This window comes from Mirounga angustirostris, unplaced genomic scaffold (genome assembly GCF_029215605.1).
Source record: "Mirounga angustirostris isolate CCGP_5_RB_7025 unplaced genomic scaffold, mMirAng1.0.hap1 SCAF_1, whole genome shotgun sequence".
NCBI classification, from domain to species: Eukaryota; Metazoa; Chordata; class Mammalia; order Carnivora; family Phocidae; genus Mirounga; species Mirounga angustirostris.
Window position 1 is genome coordinate 102,590,019 of NW_026991709.1, and position 18,477 is coordinate 102,608,495.

At 41.8% G+C, this 18,477-nt stretch overlaps 1 protein-coding gene and 1 long non-coding RNA gene across 5 annotated transcripts in view; one reads left to right on the forward strand and one right to left on the reverse strand.

Moving 5' to 3' along the window:
- Positions 1-205: 205 nt before the first annotated feature.
- IL12A (interleukin 12A) lies at positions 206-7,283 on the reverse strand. 2 transcript variants are annotated; one of them, XM_064585844.1, is made up of 7 exons: positions 7,146-7,283; positions 6,304-6,458; positions 3,081-3,194; positions 2,688-2,729; positions 2,571-2,612; positions 2,330-2,473; positions 206-857 (listed from the first exon to the last, which is right to left on the reverse strand). In XM_064585844.1, exons 1-7 carry the CDS (start codon positions 7,159-7,161, stop codon positions 702-704), a joined length of 669 nt encoding a protein of 222 aa, XP_064441914.1. In that variant the 5' UTR covers positions 7,162-7,283; the 3' UTR covers positions 206-701. The 2 variants fall into 2 exon arrangements, with proteins under 2 accessions (XP_064441914.1, XP_064441918.1); XM_064585848.1 differs by lacking the exon at positions 7,146-7,283 and adding an exon at positions 6,901-7,030.
- The window catches only part of LOC123863664 (uncharacterized), a 74,177-nt gene continuing 62,780 nt past the window's right edge, over positions 7,081-18,477 (forward strand). For 2 of the 3 annotated variants that reach the window (XR_010409858.1, XR_010409856.1), the window contains exons 1-2: positions 7,082-7,221; positions 17,240-17,350. This is a non-coding gene — a long non-coding RNA (uncharacterized LOC123863664). Of the gene's footprint in view, positions 7,222-14,412; positions 14,557-17,239; positions 17,351-18,477 lie in introns of all 3 variants that reach the window. The other variant, XR_010409855.1, reaches the window with a different exon arrangement.

The window sequence follows — 18,477 nt, forward strand, 5'->3', positions numbered from 1 at the left end:
TAGAAGTCTCCCTTTAAAATGGGAGATTAGAGGAAGTAGGACTTGGGTAAGAATATTGTGGCATTCTTTCCAAGGGAATTTTGTTCACATTGGAGTTTTCAGTTTTCCCACAATGTGTATTTTAACGCTTAAAGTATTCCAATTATATTAGAAAAAATATGAGACTTATTTTATTCAATCATTTTATTTTTAGAACATAAGGTATTTCTCAAATCCATTTGATAATAAATACTTTAATAAATATAACATAAATAAATATAAGTTAATTCACATGCCTTCATGAACACAAAATTATATAAATAATTATTTAAAAATAAATTATGCTTGAGCGTTTGTTTCTACAAACACTTTGGTACAGAAATAGCTTATAAATTCTTGCTCTTCTATTAAAGGGAAAAGAAAAACATGTTCAGTGAGGACATTTTCCCTCTTTAGCAATTTGCTCACAAAAACTTAAAAAATAACTTATCCATAGTAAATGTGAAATATACTTGATCAAAGGCAGCCTGTGGATATAACAGTCACATCTTTCAGATTTGCGGGGGCAACTAATGTAAACAAGCATGAGAATTATTGTACTAGCTTAAGTAGGACCAGGTCAAGCCACCCCCTCCCTGGTTCTTAACCCACATCCTGTGAAAAATATTTTTGGTTCACATTATTATAAGAATGACTTGAAGGTCGGGAGGGACCTCAGCTTTTTAGGAAGAATTCAGATAGCTCATCATTCTATTGATGGTCACCGCACGAATTCTGAAAGCATGAAGAAGTATGCAGAGCTTGATTTTAGTTTTATAAAAATCCGGTTCTTCAAGGGAGGATTTCTGCGGCACAGTCACACTGTTGAAATTCAGGGCCTATGAGGATAAATATTAAGGATGACATACATGGTATTCCAAAATTAAAACATTCATCCGTAAAAATGGGTGAAGCCAATACATGTCTCAGAGTCTGCAACCCACTCCCTCATTATATCTCCTAAACTCGACCCAAATCTACTCCCAGCCAGATGGCCAGGCAGAACCTGAGAGAAGAAATACTCATTATCCAAGCACATGTATCTTCAGTGGGCTCTGAAAAGACACTTAAAGCTATTTAGAAAATCATCAGTGGGAGTTGCATTTTAGAAAGGAACAATTCTGTTCAGATGACATCTGCTGCAATACCTAATTAATTTTTGTATGTTATACTAAGAAGCTAAGTCCCTTTTAGAACAGAGAGGTGATGAATTGTTACTGATTGGAACTCCTTGAGTAACAGACCTGTTTGCTACAGACACTCATTTGTACCAGATACATAAACCTGGCAATGGATCTCTCAGTTTTACCCTTTCATTTCATAACACAATGCAAGATCTTATATTTTCACAAGGATCAATACTTCCACTTGTTCCTTGCAAAAAGCCCAAGAGAAAGGTAAGGTGGGTAAAGCCACGCCATTTTACAAGGGAAAATACCGACTCCCGGAGGGGGTGAATGGTTTGGGCATGGTTGGCTGATTCCTGGTAGAATGGATTCCAATGCTCAAGTCGACTCTTGGGCCCCCGAAAATGAAATAACTCTCTAGATGCTAACATTCTTTGATACTTGCAGGAAGCTCATTGCCTTTCAAACAGTGATTTGGCACAAAGAGAGAAATCATACTTATTTGTATTCCATGCCCTGGTCACCAAGGTAGTCACCCTGCTCTTTCTTATGTGAATATTTCTCTGTTTTGTATTAGCATCATGTGCTATGGTGATTCAGAAAATTACAAAGCCAGTTCTTGTCTATGAGTGACACTGTGGATGTCCCAGGTGATAGGTCATTCTTTTATTTCATACACATTTTAGTTCAAAATGGGTCATACCCAGGCATTAGCCCCACTTGTTTTCTCTGACAGTATTTGCAGATATGCATGCTGGCCCCTCAGTGCACATCCTGGAGCCTTTAGAAGTGAAAGAGAAGATAAGTCTCGTGAAATCTCTCTGATGGGGGTTTCAGTCCTGGCTCTGTCACTTACAAGCCATTTGGACAAGCGGCTGACTCTAAGCTTGGCTTTTCTCCGTTGTACACACCCCATGTGGTTGTTGTGGGGATGGTAAGAGAAAATCTATGAAAACATCTGCAGAGAGGCTGGTGTATACCACATGATCAACAAGTGGGAGTCTGCTTTTCTTGCCGTGGCCTGCTCATGAGTGCCCTTTGTCAAGAGGCTCTGTAGGGGATATAGGAGGGGGATTTCGGGCCTCTCCCAATCCAGGAAGGGGCGATTTTATACTTCATCATGGACCCTGACTAGCCATCTCAGCATGAAGAAGGTGCTCTTACTGGTAGTATAAAGGTCTTACCTGTAACAGCTCATCAATAGCTGTCAGCATGTTTTGATCCAGAAAGATCTGCCTCTTAGGATCCATTAAAAGTTTTGCGTTCATGGCCTTGAACTCTACCTGGTACATCTTCAAATCCTCATAGATACTGCTAAGGCACAGGGTCTAAGTGATATGACAAAATGGGGAAAGAACCACTGAGATGGCTAAAAATGTTTCCCCCACATTGCATTTGAGGGAAGAAAGAGTATTTGTGTCTTACCGTCATAAAAGATGCCTTTCTGGAGGCCAGGCGACTCCCATTCTAGAAGAAAAAATAATGAGACATCAATGATATGAATTCATCATGTAGGCTGAAACCTTTAATTTTCTGACTTACAGTTATCAAAGAGATCTCTCTGGAAGCCAGGCAACTCTCATTCTAGAGAAAAAAAAAATCACATCAAAGATATTAATTCTTAATATACGTCTTCCCGGCTTTTCTCACACATATCTTTTTTATTGTGGTAAAAAACACATAACATAAAATTTACCATCTTTACTACTCTTAAGTGTACAGTTCAATAGTATTAAGTATATTCACATTGTTGTAAAACACATATTTGTTGTATATATATATATATATATATTTTTTAAATTCAACTTCTGAAGTGGGACCTGTTAAAATCTCACAATGATAGAAACCAGAAACATGCACATTTTTGGAAGAAGATGAGGTCTGATGCCTAGCTCTTAACTGTATTACATGCTTGGGGAAGAAAATCATCTATACCATGGTTAATTCCAATGGTAAGCAGGCCTCCACTGTGCTGGTTTTATCCTTTGTGATATCTTCATGATCAATCTCTTCGGAAGTGCAGGAATAAAGTTCTAGGGTTTGTCTGGCCTGTAAAAAACATAAAGAGTAACCCAGCTTATATTATTAATAAGGCACCTGGCTTCATATAAGGCTGGCCCCGCAGGCTGCCAGCAAAAAGAGAGCCGGCTGCTTCTGACATCCATCTCTTTGACCTGTAGGAAATTTGGGATCTTCCTAAGACAAAAGGAAACAGGTTATTTATATTCTCTCTCCATCCCTCCTCTCCCTTTGCTTAGGACCTGTTTCTCTGGATGATCCATTTTTCCATTATGTAAACACTATAAATCATTTCAACAGGCTATGCTAATCAGCATCTACACCATGCTGTGACACTTGTTTCTGGTGAAGACAGTTTTTTCCTTTTGCCAAAGCACCTGTGTTTTATGAATATCCTTTTCAAGTAGAACTTCTAAAGGCAGAACTGTTAAGGTCCCAACCTGATGGATATAACAAACATGTAGCCCTAAAGACAAGTGGACATTTAATTTGCGGTTCAGATACACATACACAACCACACACACAGATGTCATCTTAGGAGCATGCTGGAAAGCACTGTTGAATTAGAATTATGAAATTTATCTAAGAAGTCCGTAAATTTGATTGAAGATTGAGATCATTTTTCTGTTCATTGAGCCCCAAGTGTATGAGCAGTCCCCCCTCTTATCTGTGGCTTCACTTCCCTTGGTTTCAGTTGCCTGCCGGCAACCGTGGTTCGGAAGGAGACGCTCCTCCTTCCAACGCGCATAGCCTTATGCTACGTCGCAGTGCCCCGTGTCACTCACTTTACTTCACCCCATCACGTAGGCATTATATCATCTCATATCATCACAAGAAGGGTGAGTACGGTACAGTAAGGTATGTAGAGACCACATTCCCATAACTTATGTTGTTAGAATGGCTCTATTTTATTATCAGTTATTATTATTAATCTCTTATTGTGCCTAGTTTAGAAATTAAACTTTATCATAGGTATGTGTGTATAGGAAAAGAACACAATATAGGGTTTGGTACTGTCTGCAGTTTCAGAGGTCCACTGGGGGTCTTGGAAAGTATCCCCCTTGGATAAGGGGGGACTTACTGTACTAAGGAACATGACAAAGAAAAGGACTATCATCTGCTGCTCCCTTCCCAGATTCCAAGTTCAACTGCAGAGACAGGAAAGTGCCCAAATGATGAGGAGTCATGTCAGCAGGTGAGAAGTACTGAGAAGGGTATGAAGGCTTCACCAGAGATGAGACATCTGCATTAAGAGGATTAGAAGGTGGCAGGCAGAGGAGAGAGAATTTCAGGCAGAGGGAACTGCATGAACCATAATCGAGACTTGAGATGCAGAGCATGTTTGGAAACAAGTAGTAAAATCTCTGTGGTAAGCAGAATAATGCCCTATCCCCCAACCCCACATCCACTTCCTAACCCCTGGAACCTGAGAATATGTTACACGGCCAAGGGGAATTGCAGTTGCTGATGAAATGAAGGTTGTTAATCAGCTGACTTACAATAGGGAGGTTATCTTGGATTATCTGGGTGGGTCCAATGTAATTCCTGGGTCACCATCAGAATAATGCAGCATGTGGACAACTCAACTGGCCATTGCTGGCTTTGAGGATGGAAGGGGGCTATACACCAGGGAATGGGGGTTGCCTCTAGAAGCTGAAAAAGGCAAGAAAATGGATTCTCCCCTAGAGTCTTCAGAAGGGACATAGCTCTGCTCACACCTGGACTCTAGCCTATTTCAGATTTCTGAACTCCAGGGCTGTAAGATAAGAAATTGGTGTGGTTTAAAGCCGCTTACTTTGTGGTAATTCGTTATACGGGAAATGGGAAACTACACACTGGTCCTGGAGGTGTTCACACACACCTGGGCAGTCACAATCCTGAGCAGGTGGTAAAGAATTACATTTTGGAAATATGGTCCCTCTGTTGTAGTTCTTTAGATCTTTTCAAGAGAAGCTGGAAATCTGGATTCTTATATGAAAGGTCCTCTTTTTCAATGGCATCAAACTCAAAATCAAAGACAAAAGGTATGGACCAAACTCTACAAATCTGTGGGCTGTAAATCGCATGCATTTGCCACCTCTTTCTTCTGTAAGTAGCCAGCTGATTTGTTCTAGCTAATTTGACAAAGGAATGGTATAAAAAAATATCAAACTGAGTTCTGCAGTCTTTTGACCATTAATGCTATACTGGGGAGTCGAAGAGTTAGCTTTTTCACATAAAGCATCTATTTAAATTGCAGCTCCTCAATTGTATCCATATTGAAACTTTCTTCAGGAGTCAAAGCACTTTTCTCTGCAGTTTTCACTTGGCCTTTTTAATTAAGATTGAACTGTGAGAAGCAATTGGCAGCACATTGTGAAAGCTTAGAGGGGGAAAAGAATTCTTTAGAAGGCCTTGTGGCCTTGAGCTTATTTTAATATATTCATAAAACAACAAGCTAGAAAATATTCAGGAAAGATTTACTAGAGAACAAGAAGCCAAAAGACAACTTTTAAAACGTCAGTCTTCGGCTGTTCCAGCAGAAGCTATAGGTATAGAAGTACTTTTAAAAGGAAAGAAGATGTTTTTGCATTAAAATATGAAACCTAAAAAAATGAATGAAGCTGTAAATAATATTAGATAACTCTCTCCCTGGAAAATGAAGGCTGGATGCCCACTGTCATAGGCCCCCTGGAATGTGTTGCTCAGACAGAGAACTGTGTTACCACACTGGAAGCTGGTGAGCAATGTGAGGGGCAAATCTAATTCATCTTTGTAGCCCCTGGAGCACAGAGGCTGCACCTAATAATGGTTTCCTGGATTGATAAGTGTGTCAGAAAAACAGTGTGGGCCTGACACAATTCCATCTCTGTTGGCAGGCTACAGGGCACACTGTAAATATCCACTTTCCTCTGTGTAGACATAGCCAAAATGAGTGCCATTATAATTTATTACCACTCTTGCTTTCTCTGGAGACACAATTCCATTGAGACTCTTTAGCTAATAGTTGGGCCCTTTGTAAAGTTCTGTCTCCCCGTCTTGACAGCTCCTGATTAACGTCCCCAATTTCTCCGCAGTTCTCTTCAGGTGACCAGGGGTTCAGAGAAGCCCCTTCCCTAGAGAGGCTGCAAAGTGGGAACAAGAATATTGAAAAACTCACCTTCTGAAGCGTGTTGCTGATGGCTTTCAGCAGGTTTTGGGAGTGGTTGAGGCACTGGAACATCCCTGGGCTTGGTGAGGCTGTGGGGAGGCTCCTGGCCAAACTGAGGCGGTCCAGGTGGTTTAGGAGGACCAGGATGGTCACAAGGAGGAGGCCTGGAAAGGAAGAGGAGCAGGCTGAGCTTGTCAGCTTGGTTTGGCCTGCCTCTACCTTCTATTCATTCTGGTCATCTCCACCCATCCACATCTTAACCACACCAACCTCCCTCCACCATTTCCAATCTTCCTTCAACACCTGAGAAATGAATCAAGTTCTTGGAAGGCAGGGCTCTATTGTAGGGCTAGAAGCCAACCTGTGAGAGCCCCCTAATGAGCTCAGACAAGGATGTTGGATTCAGCGCTCACCCAGAAAAAGCCTCTGTTTCACCAGTAGGGAAACTGAGGCCAGGCAGGGAAGTAACTAGCCTAGACTCATGGCCTAATGTTTTGGAAACAGCGGGGAGACAGCCTCACTTTGCTGGCTGGGATCTGCCCTCTCATAGCTGTAGCGGAGGGACCCTGAGAAAGAAAGGTACCGCGTGGGGCCTCAGTTTCAAACCTGTGAAGTGGGCATAATGATAGCCCACGAGGCTGTTTCTAGATAAGGCGACAGTGTCCTAGTTAGGGCATGGTAAGCACGCAGTCATTCTTTCTTCCACCTCCGCACGAGGTTGCGCACTGCCCTCCCGGCTTCCCTTAGCGGCTCCCAACCTTCTGCCTCCTCTTCCCCGGCTGCCGCCCCTCCCGACCCGAGCGGCGGCGAGCGCGCTGAGCGCGGCGTCTCGGGTCCCGCTGGGGACTCACCGCGCGGCGGGCACATGCTGAGCGGGCCCTGCGTGGACGCTGGGCCGGCGCTGGACGCGGACTGAGGGCGCAGCAGGTGAGGGCGGTGGTGGGAGGCCGACCCAGGGGGTCACATTTTTATAATTGTCCCGAGGCGCGGCAGGACTTTCCCGGGACTCTGGTCTCCTGCTTGCTTTCTCTCTCTGTCTCTCTCTACATCAGCTTCTCGGTGACACGTGGAGTTCGGCCCGCGGGGTTTGCGGCGCTTTCGGATTAACTCCACGGTGCCCGGCCGCAGCTGTTCTGGGGACGGCCCCGCCGCCTCCAGCTGGCCCAAAGCGAAAGCGAAATTCGCGCAGAGTCGCGGCGCAGGGTCCGCGGGCAAGCCCGAGCCCTCGCGGGCCACCCTCGGTCCCCGGCCTCAGACGCCCCGCCCCTGGCCATCCAGCCCTCGCCCCGCCGCCCTGCAGCGCCCCCTCCCCACGCAGCGCCGAGTGGTGCCCCTCACTATCCATCTACATCCAGCATGTGCCCTGATCGTGACCGCCCACCCAGTCCTGAAGGGGCGTTCGTCATTCATCCGCTCATCATTTGTTCATTCAGAGGGGCCACCGTGTGCCAGGTTGACATTGTGCTAGGCGTTTGGCACCCAGTGGTGAACAGGTCCCTTTGGGGGCACTCCCACACTCAATCTGACTCCATGTATTTTATTCACGGTTGTATCTTAAATATGAACAGAGATGAAACCAGACTGGTTATGCAATAAACTATTGTCATAGAGAATCCGGTTTCCTACAGTGAGACAATGTTATGATTTAGTGGGACGGATGCACAGGGTCTTAGGAGAAGCCCAGAGAGAGGGCACCTCAGCAGGACAAAGGGGTGAGGAGGCAATGAAGGCTCCCAGGAGCAGGGCCCCCCAACATGCTTCTAGGGGCATTAGACTGTTCCCACTAAATGGGATGCAGGTTCTAGGTAGGGGGAACAGGGATCAGAAGCACAGTCAGGGAGGGTAGAGGGAAGTGGGGATCTGGGGGTCCTGCCATCAGGGTGTGAGGTTGGAGAGAGCAATGGGGCTGTGCTATGAGAGTAGTAGCTGCCATGCTAGGGAGCATCTGCTCTGACGGTGGTGGGGAGCCTTCTAAGGTTTTAGGCAGGAGACATGGTTAGAGAGGCATGAGGAAGATTCCCTTCGGCAGTAGTATGGAAGGTGGATCCCAGGGGTCAGGAGTAGAGCACAGGGAGCAGCTGGGAGGGTATGGCCAAGGCCTCAATCAGAATGGGGAGGAGAGAGTGGGCCAGAGAGACTCTCAGGGTGCTGAGTGGCCAAGGCTTGGTAACTCCTTAGGTGTGATGGGCAGGAAGGTGCTGAGGATGGTGGAATGGAGATTGTTCCAGGGCCCGGGCAGGGGTTACTGTAAGAGGGGAGTGATTTTGGAGGAGATGGTGAGAAGTTCCATTTTGGATGTACTGGGTGTAAGGTTCCTGTGGGGCTTTTCAGTTCACTCATCTCTACCACAAGTGTTAGTCACCCTGGGTATGTGTAAAAGGAAGGGGTGTGTTTGGTCACCTACTCAGAGCTTCTGATGGGTCTGACTGTGCTCAGGCTCCAGGACTACATAATGGAGCCACCAATACCCACTTCTGTACAGATGAACCAATCTTGAATAGGGAAAAGCCTTGAGGATGCAAGGAAGAAGAGTGGATGTTTCCTCTTTCTCTCCTCTAAGTCCCCATTGAAGTCAGGATGGATGAGTCACTATAAGCCTTGAGATGCTGCCAGGAATGCTAAGCATGGCCAATTGAAGCTGGAGTGATGAAGCCAATTAGGAGAAAGCTGTGTTAGCCTCTAGTCTGACTCAAGCTCTCTCAGTTGTTAGCATCAGCCCCCCAAGGTGTATCATCTGCTCAAGGGTGATGAGGCACCCACTATAGGGACTTTCAGATGTGTGTAAAATGAGAGCAACACTTGATCTCTAAGGCTCCTTCCAATGCTGCTGTCTGTGAATTCCCCCATGGGGATGGAGACCAATGTGTTGTCAGAAGCAATTGCATCTAGCAGATTGTGTGAAGCAAGTGACAGGTGCAGAGCGGTGTTGTTGCTATAGGGCTTTAGGATGGAATTAAATGTACTTAAAGTCAGAATGAAGTCAAATTTATCACAACTGAGCTATGTCTCCCCTGGAAGGGCTATCTCCTAAGGAAAAGTAATTTCTGTGGCATAAATAAGCACAGGGCCTGTCTGCTTAGAATGGATTCTTGACCACCAGACACAATTTCTAACCTATACTCTGTGAAACAGTTCTCTGATGTGCTGCATATAGTATAGCCAAGATAAAATGAAAACCTTCTTCTAGGACAACATTGCTTTTTTTAAGAGACATTCTTTGTCCCTGATCTCTTCTACAGAGAGTCTACCATTTACTGGAAGTCTTGGCCAGTGCTATAAGGCAAGAAAAAGGAATGAGAAGACTTAAAAATTGGAAAGGACAAGACAAAATGGCCATTATTGACAGTTGATATACCAAAAAAAAAAAAAAAAAAAAAAAGGCAACAGAAACAATAGACCATAGAACTAATTAGAGAAATCAGCAACTTCAATGGATGCAAATATCAACTACATTTCTGGAATTAAAAAAAAAAAGAACACTGGTGATGTATGGAACTGTTGAATCACTATATTGTACACCCGAAGCTAATGTAACACTTTATGTTAACTATACTGGAATAAAAATTAAAAAAAAGAACAACATTTGTCTACAACTGCAACAATAAATTAGAAAATATAATAAAAATAATTTATCAGATAATGAATGAATAATAATACAAAGAAGATACCATTCACAATAGCAGCCAAACTATAAAGTTTATAAAGTTACTGCCTGTAAACTGAGAGGCAATACAGTGGTTAAGAGTATGGACTATAAATTATTTGAATGTAGGCTCTGTTACTTACTTTACTCACTTGCAGTGAGTTCTTGGGCAAGTCCCTTATTTCTCTGGGCTCAGTTTCCTCATTTGGAAAATGGTGATACTAGAAGATTAAATGGTTGTTGTGATTATTACATGAGTTAGTGTAAGTATAGAATAGTCTTTGGAAAAAAAAATTTAAAGGCTAATCAAGAACATAGAGTGATTTAATTTAAATGGAAACACATTCCATACCCTTGGGTAGAAGATCTTAATATATAAAGAGCTCAGGTCTATCCTAATTAATTCACGTATTCAATGCAATCCCAATGCAGATTACAAATAATTTTCTGAGGAACTTAATAATAAGCCTACCATAACATGTATATGTAAGAATAAAAGCCATGAATATCTAAGCTAAACTTGTAAAGGAGTCATAAACAGGGGGAGTAGCCCAGATATAAAGACATCATTCAAAGCAATAGTAATAAGAATAGTGTTTGGCAAAAGAATGGCCAAATAGACCATTGAAACAAAATAGAGAAATTAGAGACAGACGTGTACATATGAGTATTTAGTATAAGATTCAGATGGCACCCAGGTCAGTGAAGAAAACATGGATTGTTTAGTAGAAAATGTTCACTATATGGTGAAATATAAAACTGGACTCCAACCTAAAACAGCATACAGAGATAAATCCACTTGGAAGCAGATTAAAGACTAAATAAGAAAAGTAAAATTGTTATAGTGTTAGAGGACAATGTAGGAGGCTATCTTTGTCACTCATGAATGGGGAGGACTTCTTAAAAACATCAAAGCTCCAAGCCATAAGGCAAAATACTGATAAATTTGATTACCGAAAAACTAAGAATTTTTTAAAAAAGATTTTATTTATTTATTATTTGAGCTACAGATCGAGAGAGAGAGAGAGAGAGAGAGCATGAGCAGGGGACAGAGGGAGAGGGAGAAGCAGGTCCCCACTGAGCAGAGAGCCCTATGTGGGGCTCGATCCTAGGACCCTGAGATCAGGACCTGAGCTGAAGGCAGACGCTTGACCGACTGAGCCACCCAGGTGCCCCGAAACTAAGAATTTCTGTAGTATGAATTTCTGTTAAGCATGGACAGTTAACAGACAGCTGACTGAAGGGGAGAAGATATTTTGCACTGTCCCATAGGAGAGTAGACCAGGACCTCTTTGCAAGTCAACAAGAAAAAGACAGAAACCCCAGTGAAAATTGGTAAAGCTTATGAACAAGTGATTTACAGAGAGGAAACCCCCAAGGCTAACCAGCATAATGAGATGCCCGGATATATTATAATCAGAAAAACACAAATGAAAGAAAGAATGAGGTACCACTTTATACCTATTAGATTGGCAAAAATTAGAACATTGGATACTGACAAGTGTCGGGTGGGAATGTTGGATTCCAGAATATTTTTTTTTAATTTTTTAATTTTTTTAAAGACTATTTATTTATTTGACAGAGAGAGACACAGCGAGAGAGGGAACACAAGCAGGGGGAGTGGGAGAGGGGAAGCAGGCTTCCCGCTGATCAGGGAGCCCGATGCGGGGCTCGATGCAGGGCTCGATCCCAGGACCCTGGGATTATGACCTGAGCCAAAGGCAGACGCTTAACGACTGAGCCACCCAGGCGCCCTCCAGAATACTTTATATAATGCAAGTAGACCGATGCAGCTATGTCCTGTCATCTGACTCGGTCAGATTAAATACATGCACACCTGAGAACTCAGTGTTCTACCTTCGGTGTCTATCCCAAAGAGATTCTTACGCAGGCTCACAAAGGGACATATATGAGGACATCCAGCAAGTCATTCTTTGTAGCAGCAGGGAGTTGGAAGCTGATCTGGGTGGAATCAGGTTCTGGACAACTCAAAATGAGAATTTTTCCCTAATCCATCTCACAGGAGGAATGACTCATCTCTTCTGGCCAAAACAGTTAGACAGGAAGACATTTAAACTCAACTGTTTGGTATCATATACCTCTGTTTATTTGGTGACCCACTGCATGGGAAATTTATAGGGTCTGATAACACTGATCTCAGAGTATGGAGAAGGAAAATGGGACAGGAAAACACTGGGCATATTTGTACTTCTGAAAGGGAAGAGTTGAATCAGTTTTCTGTTCCCAAATACTACCTTTTGGCAGGAGACCCAAGCTTTTTATTTAGTAGATTTCCAAAGAAGTCCCAGGTGAAAACAACAACCCGGACCTTTAACTGATATCCTACAATTTCATTTCCTCTGTTGTTTTTACAATGTAAAATGTCCCAGGGTTTCTCTCCTAAATAATGACACAAATTTACCCACTGTCAAGGAACTTCAAAGAATCTAGAACACATTCTGAACATTCATGCCACTGGTAGGAAGATCCTCTCAGACAACAAATACAGAACAGTTTTGTTTCTCTCTAGAGCTGAAGACTAATGTTCCCACACACAATAAATATCTCTATAAAAAATTAAGCTAATGTGTTCTCATAAAACAACTGAAAATGATCTATTTTGGATTTAAATAGAGCTAAACTGATTTCATGCAAGTTTTAGGGCCTCCATCTAATAAACGGCTCTCTACAAATGATTTCATTTATCTTGGGATCACCTCAACCAAAAATTCCGGGGCAGCCAAACAGCAAACTCAGTGAATTCCAAATTAATTGGAATGAAATTCTTAGTTAAGTTGCTCAGGGACTTTAAAACAAACAAACAAGCAAGCATTGATCTCTTTTGAAAGCCTATGGCCAAAATGTAGTAGGTCGATACCTGTGAGGCCTGTTGATGAATTATACAGCTGTTCGTGCTGCAAGAGTTCCAAATTGTGGCCATTGCCCCTGGAGTAGATATGTTTCCCTTGAAATAATAAGAGAAATGCCATTGTGAAAATAATGTATAAAGCACAGAAAACACCTTTCAGAAGATCCTCTTTGCTTGCAGGTGGTAACTAAAGAGGCTGCCATTTTCAGAATACCGAGGCTTTGTGTGTGGATACAATAATTGCGTGACTTCAGCTATAAACAGTTTTATTAAATAGGGAAGCTTGGTACTTTTCCTGACTGTGTTAGGGGATTTTGCACCCAAATATTACGCTGGCTAGGAGTGAATCGGGTGGAGTGATTTTACTGGTTACTGGTACCAGTTGATAATACTTATTGACTGCATGTTATGTGCCAGGGACTATAATAGGCAATTTTATGTTACCATTTCATTTAATCTTTATAACAGCCTATGAGCTGGATACCCCGTTACTATCCCCACTTTACAGATGAGGAAATTGAGCTTTCATGAGGTTAAATAACTTTCCTAAGAGAGTGGGGCTGGGATTTGAACCCAGCACATCTTTGCCAGTCTCTTAGCCTATAATGGGGTGACAGGGGTGGTTGAGGGTAGTAGGAAGGAAGTGTAAATTAATACGACCTTTCTGGAAAGAACTTCTGAAACACTTAACAAAAGACTTTAAAAACATTGTATATTTTGGCCAAACAGTTACACTTCTGGGCTCTACTTCAGGCATTGATTAGAGATTTGTTCAGCGATCATGTACAAGAATGTTCACTGCAACACTGTAAGAGTTTATAATATAGGTTGAAAATAATTGTCCATAATAGGCACATAATATAAATTATGGCAAAGGCATAGTTGGAACATTACATATCTTTTACTAATATTAAAAACATGTTATTAGGGGGCGCCTGGGTGGCTTAGTCAGTTGGGCATCTGACTCTTGGTTTCAGCTCAGGTTTTGATCTCATGGGTTGTGGGATCGAACCGCGTCAGGCTCCCTGCTCTGTGCGGAGTCTGCTTGGATTCTCTCCCTCAGCCCCGCCCTCCACGTGCTCTCTCAAATAAATAAATAAATCCTTAAAAAAAAAAAAAAACACATGTTATTGGGAAAATGTTCAGAATTTGTTGTCAGGGGAAAAAGAAAGATACAAGACTATGTGTGTACAGTAGGATCAAAATTATGTTTAAATTTCAATAGTGGCTGTCCCTGGATAATGGGTTATTGTGTAATTTTTATTTTCTACCTTATGCTTTTCAGTATTGAAACATTTTTCTACAATGAGTATGAATTACTTTTATAACCAGAAGAAAATATTATTATTAATTTTGTTTGAAGAACAGTAAATTAACCAACATTGCAATTTTCATTGTCAGCAAATCACGTTTTCTCCTGAAGTTAATTTTTTTTAAATTTCTTTTGCTCTTATTTAGTATTTTTTTTTTTCTGTGTGACTTCTAAAGTATCACTGTAGAAGAAATTGTGATCTCAGGCAGATATGTTGGGGCAGAGTGAAGCCCTGGGTTTACTCAAACCTGTGTCTTAAATACTGCTCTCTTTGGTCACATTTAAATTCCTCAGACCTTCCCCGCAGATGTAAGAAGATGCCAAGGCAGGGCTCAGGGAGCTGTCCTCAAAGAGCTTCAGAATTGGAGAAGAGAGTCAAAAGGTAGCCTCTGAAATTGACGCTAATCAAAACAATAGAAGAGCACCTACAAAGTAAAGGTACTTTTAGAGAAGATTTGTCAATACATTCTTTTGTTTATCCAGCAAATATTTATATTTATACCACCTTCTGTGTTAAAGATTCTGTGTTAGATGGCTTGGGGAAAATTAATATAAATCAGCTATCATGAGCCCATGTGCCTGAGTTTTTATTAAGATGACAGGTCTTGGCGCGCCTGGGTGGCTCAGTCGGTTAAGTGTCCAGCTCTTGGTTTTGGCTCAGGTCATGATCTCAGGGTCATGAGATCGAGCCCCACGTCAGGCTCCATGCTCAGCAGAGTGTCTAATGAATAGGAGACCGAGAAGGGGCAAAACACAAAAGCAGATCTGGTCCCATCTTTCTCCCTTCTCTTTTACTATTCTCAGACTAGAATCTCAGATCCCTTTGGCCGATATAATGGATCCAAACACCTCTACGAATGGCTGCGAAGCCCCTCACGGACACTGCTCCTAGTGTGCATTCTCAGGTCTGACCTGGCTCCCTATCCACCCACATTTCCTGCGACTCTCAGGAGTCACTGCCTTTCTGGAACATGCTGGGCAGGTTCTCACGGCAGGGTTTTTGCACTTCCTGTTTCTTCTCTCTGCACCACTGTTACCCTCGGCTATCTTCACAGGTCCGATCACATGTCTCTTCCTCATCGTTGCTTCCTCACGACTTTGTGTAAAATGCACTTTTTCCTCTGTCCACTCTGTGACTCTCCAGCCTGCTACTGTTTTATTTTGCTTTCCTAGCAGTTGCCACTACTTGACAATATGTTACCTGTTAGTTGTTTGTTTAGTGTCTGTTGTTCTGCATTAGAATGTACAGTCCCTGAGGGCAGGGACTTTGTCCATTTTAATCACTGTCCTATTCTCAGCATATAGAATAGTGCTTGGTCCAGAGTAGGTGTTCAAGAAATAGTTATTGAGTAAATGAATGAAGGGATGTACTTTTTGGAGGGCAGTTTGGAAATAGGTATCAAAACATAAAATTATATATGCTTTTGACCTAACCAAAACCTCTTAGATTTTGGAGATAATTATACAGATGGGAAATTATATGCATAATAAGGTTAATCACAGGATTGTTTATGGTATCACACACAGAGAGAGAATCTAAATATCCATTAATGGAACATTGTGATATAGGCAGACTGACATTATGATATGTAGGTCAATGTTTATCAACATGGAAAAATGTTTACAACATATTAGGGGCTGAGGAAAATTGATTGTGGAACAACACATATGGAACACATTAATAAAATTCTATCATACTTTGTATATATCTGTGCATACAAGAACGTGTGGAAAGGTATTCACCAAAATAATAACAGTAATCTTGGTGGATGGGAGTGGGATTTGGGGTAGTTTTTACTTGTTTCTGTATACTCTTGTGCATTTTTATTTTTTTATATTTATATATATATTTTTAGGGTTTTATTTATTTATTTGACAGAGAGACACAGCAAGAGAGGGAACACAAGCAGGGGGAGTGAGAGAGGGAGAAGCAGGCTTCCTGCCGAGCGGGGAGCCCGAAGCGGGGCTCGATCCCAGAACCCCGGGATCATGACCTGAGCCGAGGGCAGATGCTTAATGACTGAGCCACCCAGGCGCCCCTACTCTTGTGTATTTTTAAAAATAAATGAACTTGAATATTTCTGAAAAAATGTTTTAAGCCAAGCTAATAGAACTGTTTTATAAGTGAAAAGTTTTTTCTACTTTAGAATTTATTCTAGTGCATCTTATGTCAAAGCAGCCCACAGTGAACTGACTCGCTTCCTGTGATTCCAGTGAAAAGTGTTGCAGCTTTATCTCACGGATCCTACAGGGGTGGTTCACTGTGCTTCCCGATCTCATTCCTCTCTCCATTGCTCCTGCCACTGCCTTAAGTTAGACTCTTACCTGGACATGCGGACTAGAGAGCAGTTGGTCTTCCTGCCCCCGCCTGGCTCTCTCCTCCAGGGGAGCAAACCACAAGGGCTTCCTGTGACCCATAGAAAAGTCTGGCTGGCTCAGGCTGGCTGGCTCAGGCCTTCCACACAGAGCCTCTGCTTCTTTTTCTAACCTCATCCTCAACCCCAACCGTCTTCTGCCATCGTATCTGCCCAGTGTGTTTGGCTCTACCTTACATATTCATGCCCATCTTTCTCTCTGGAATTCCTTCCCCTGTACCTACCCTTCTCTTAAGGCTCATCTCACCTTCAACTTTTTCATCTAAGCCTTAGAGAACTACCTTCCAGCAAAGCTACAGTACTTAAAATCAGTACCAGTTCTTAGCTTCTTAGAAAATTGGTTTCTTTTTATTTATGTATTATGTCGGTATAACTGGTAAACTCTTTAAGGGCAGGAATATTTCTTATGTTTCCTTGAATTATCCATAGAATCTATTTATTCATTCAACAAATATTTGTTGAGCACCTCCTGTGCGCCTGACCTTGTGCTAGGTTCTTGAATAGAGCAATGAATGCATCAGAGCTTCTAATCCAGGAAGCCACTGAGAAGGGCCTCACTCATTTGAGATCTCTTGATTGAGTCTTCCTTCCAAACTGCACATCTACTAGTAATATTTTCTCTGTCCCTTTAGCAAGAGAATAATTTGTAGAGAAAAGGGATCAGTAACTAACACTTGCCTCTCTCTATTATTAATGACTAACAAAAGGGTTTTGAAAGGAGATGGTCTCTTCTCTTGGTCTTTCAGGCACTGTAAACTCTAGGATCTATAGAAGGAAGCACTCCAGATTTCTGATGAACAAGGTCCATCGAACCAGGCAAGCCTCCTGCTGAAGAGAGGATAGTCATAATTCTGAAGGTGAGATCCTGACATTCATAGACCTTTGTGAACCTGTCAAATGGATCATTCAAGGGCATGATTTCCTCTGTGAAATGCAGCAAAATATAAGATCATGTCATATTATACACATCCCAAGTTTTTCATGGATAAAAACCAGGAGGTTAAATCTAAGAATGCTAAGAGTCTACTGTTTCTTTTAAATACAAAATATGAAGTTATTATCATTAATAAGTTTGAGAAGTTGCATAAATATTAGTAAGCAATCACAGTTCTCAGCCCCTAAATTAATGAAATGCGCAGTATCTCAGTACTCACCCTAAGTGTTTTAGGGGGATCCTTGGCCAATAATTTCCCTTGCTTTTTTCAGACCTTAAAGTAAGTATTTAGTTCTTTTTTGGGGGAAGTGAATGAAAGATTCAGAACCCTGAGAGACAAACATAATTCAGAAGACTTTTTCAATAGAACCTCTTTTGCTGTCTACTCAAAGTAACATTAAATAATAATGGGTAATGCTATTGCTGGATTTTTTCCCTCTGGCCCCAAAAGTCCAAATGGGGACAGACTTCTAACCCTTTACTTAAAACCAAAACGATTCTCAGTAGACATTCAATCACAACTTTTCTTTTCTCATTTAGATACTGAAAGGTCAACTTTATTTTTTAATAGAAATATCACAAGATAGCAAGCATCTATATGTTTTCAAGATATAGAGCATGTTATAAAATTTTGGAAAACGTCTTTTTTTATATTTTATTATTATTATTTTTTAGAGATTTTATTTATTTATTTGAGAGAAAAAGAGAGAGCGTGTATAAGCAAGGGAGAGGGGCTGAGGAGAGGGAAAAGCAAGCTCCCCACTGAGCATGGAGCCCGATGCGGGGCTCAATCCCAGGACCCTGGGATCATGACCTGAGCCAAAGGCAGATGCTTAACCAACAGAGCCACCCAGGAAACCCCAAAAATGTCTTTTTTTAAAAGCTATCAATATTTTAATTTATTTTTTTTGAAGATTAGTTGACACACAATATTACATTAGTTTCATGTATATAATATAGTGATTCAACAAGTCTCCATGTTATACTATGCTCACCATACAACACTGTTATAGTACTATTGACTATATTTCCTATGCCTTTTATCCCCAT

What these genes read in the sequence shown, in the direction of transcription:
- IL12A (XM_064585844.1), bottom strand. An exon ending in TCAGCAACACGCTTCAGAAG is followed by an intron (nt 3,195 to 6,303) that starts GTGAGTTTTTCA and finishes TGTTTTTTACAG; the next exon opens with GCCAGACAAACCCTAGAACT. An exon ending in CTATTGATGAGCTGTTACAG is followed by an intron (nt 858 to 2,329) that starts GTAAGACCTTTA and finishes TTATCCTCATAG; the next exon opens with GCCCTGAATTTCAACAGTGT.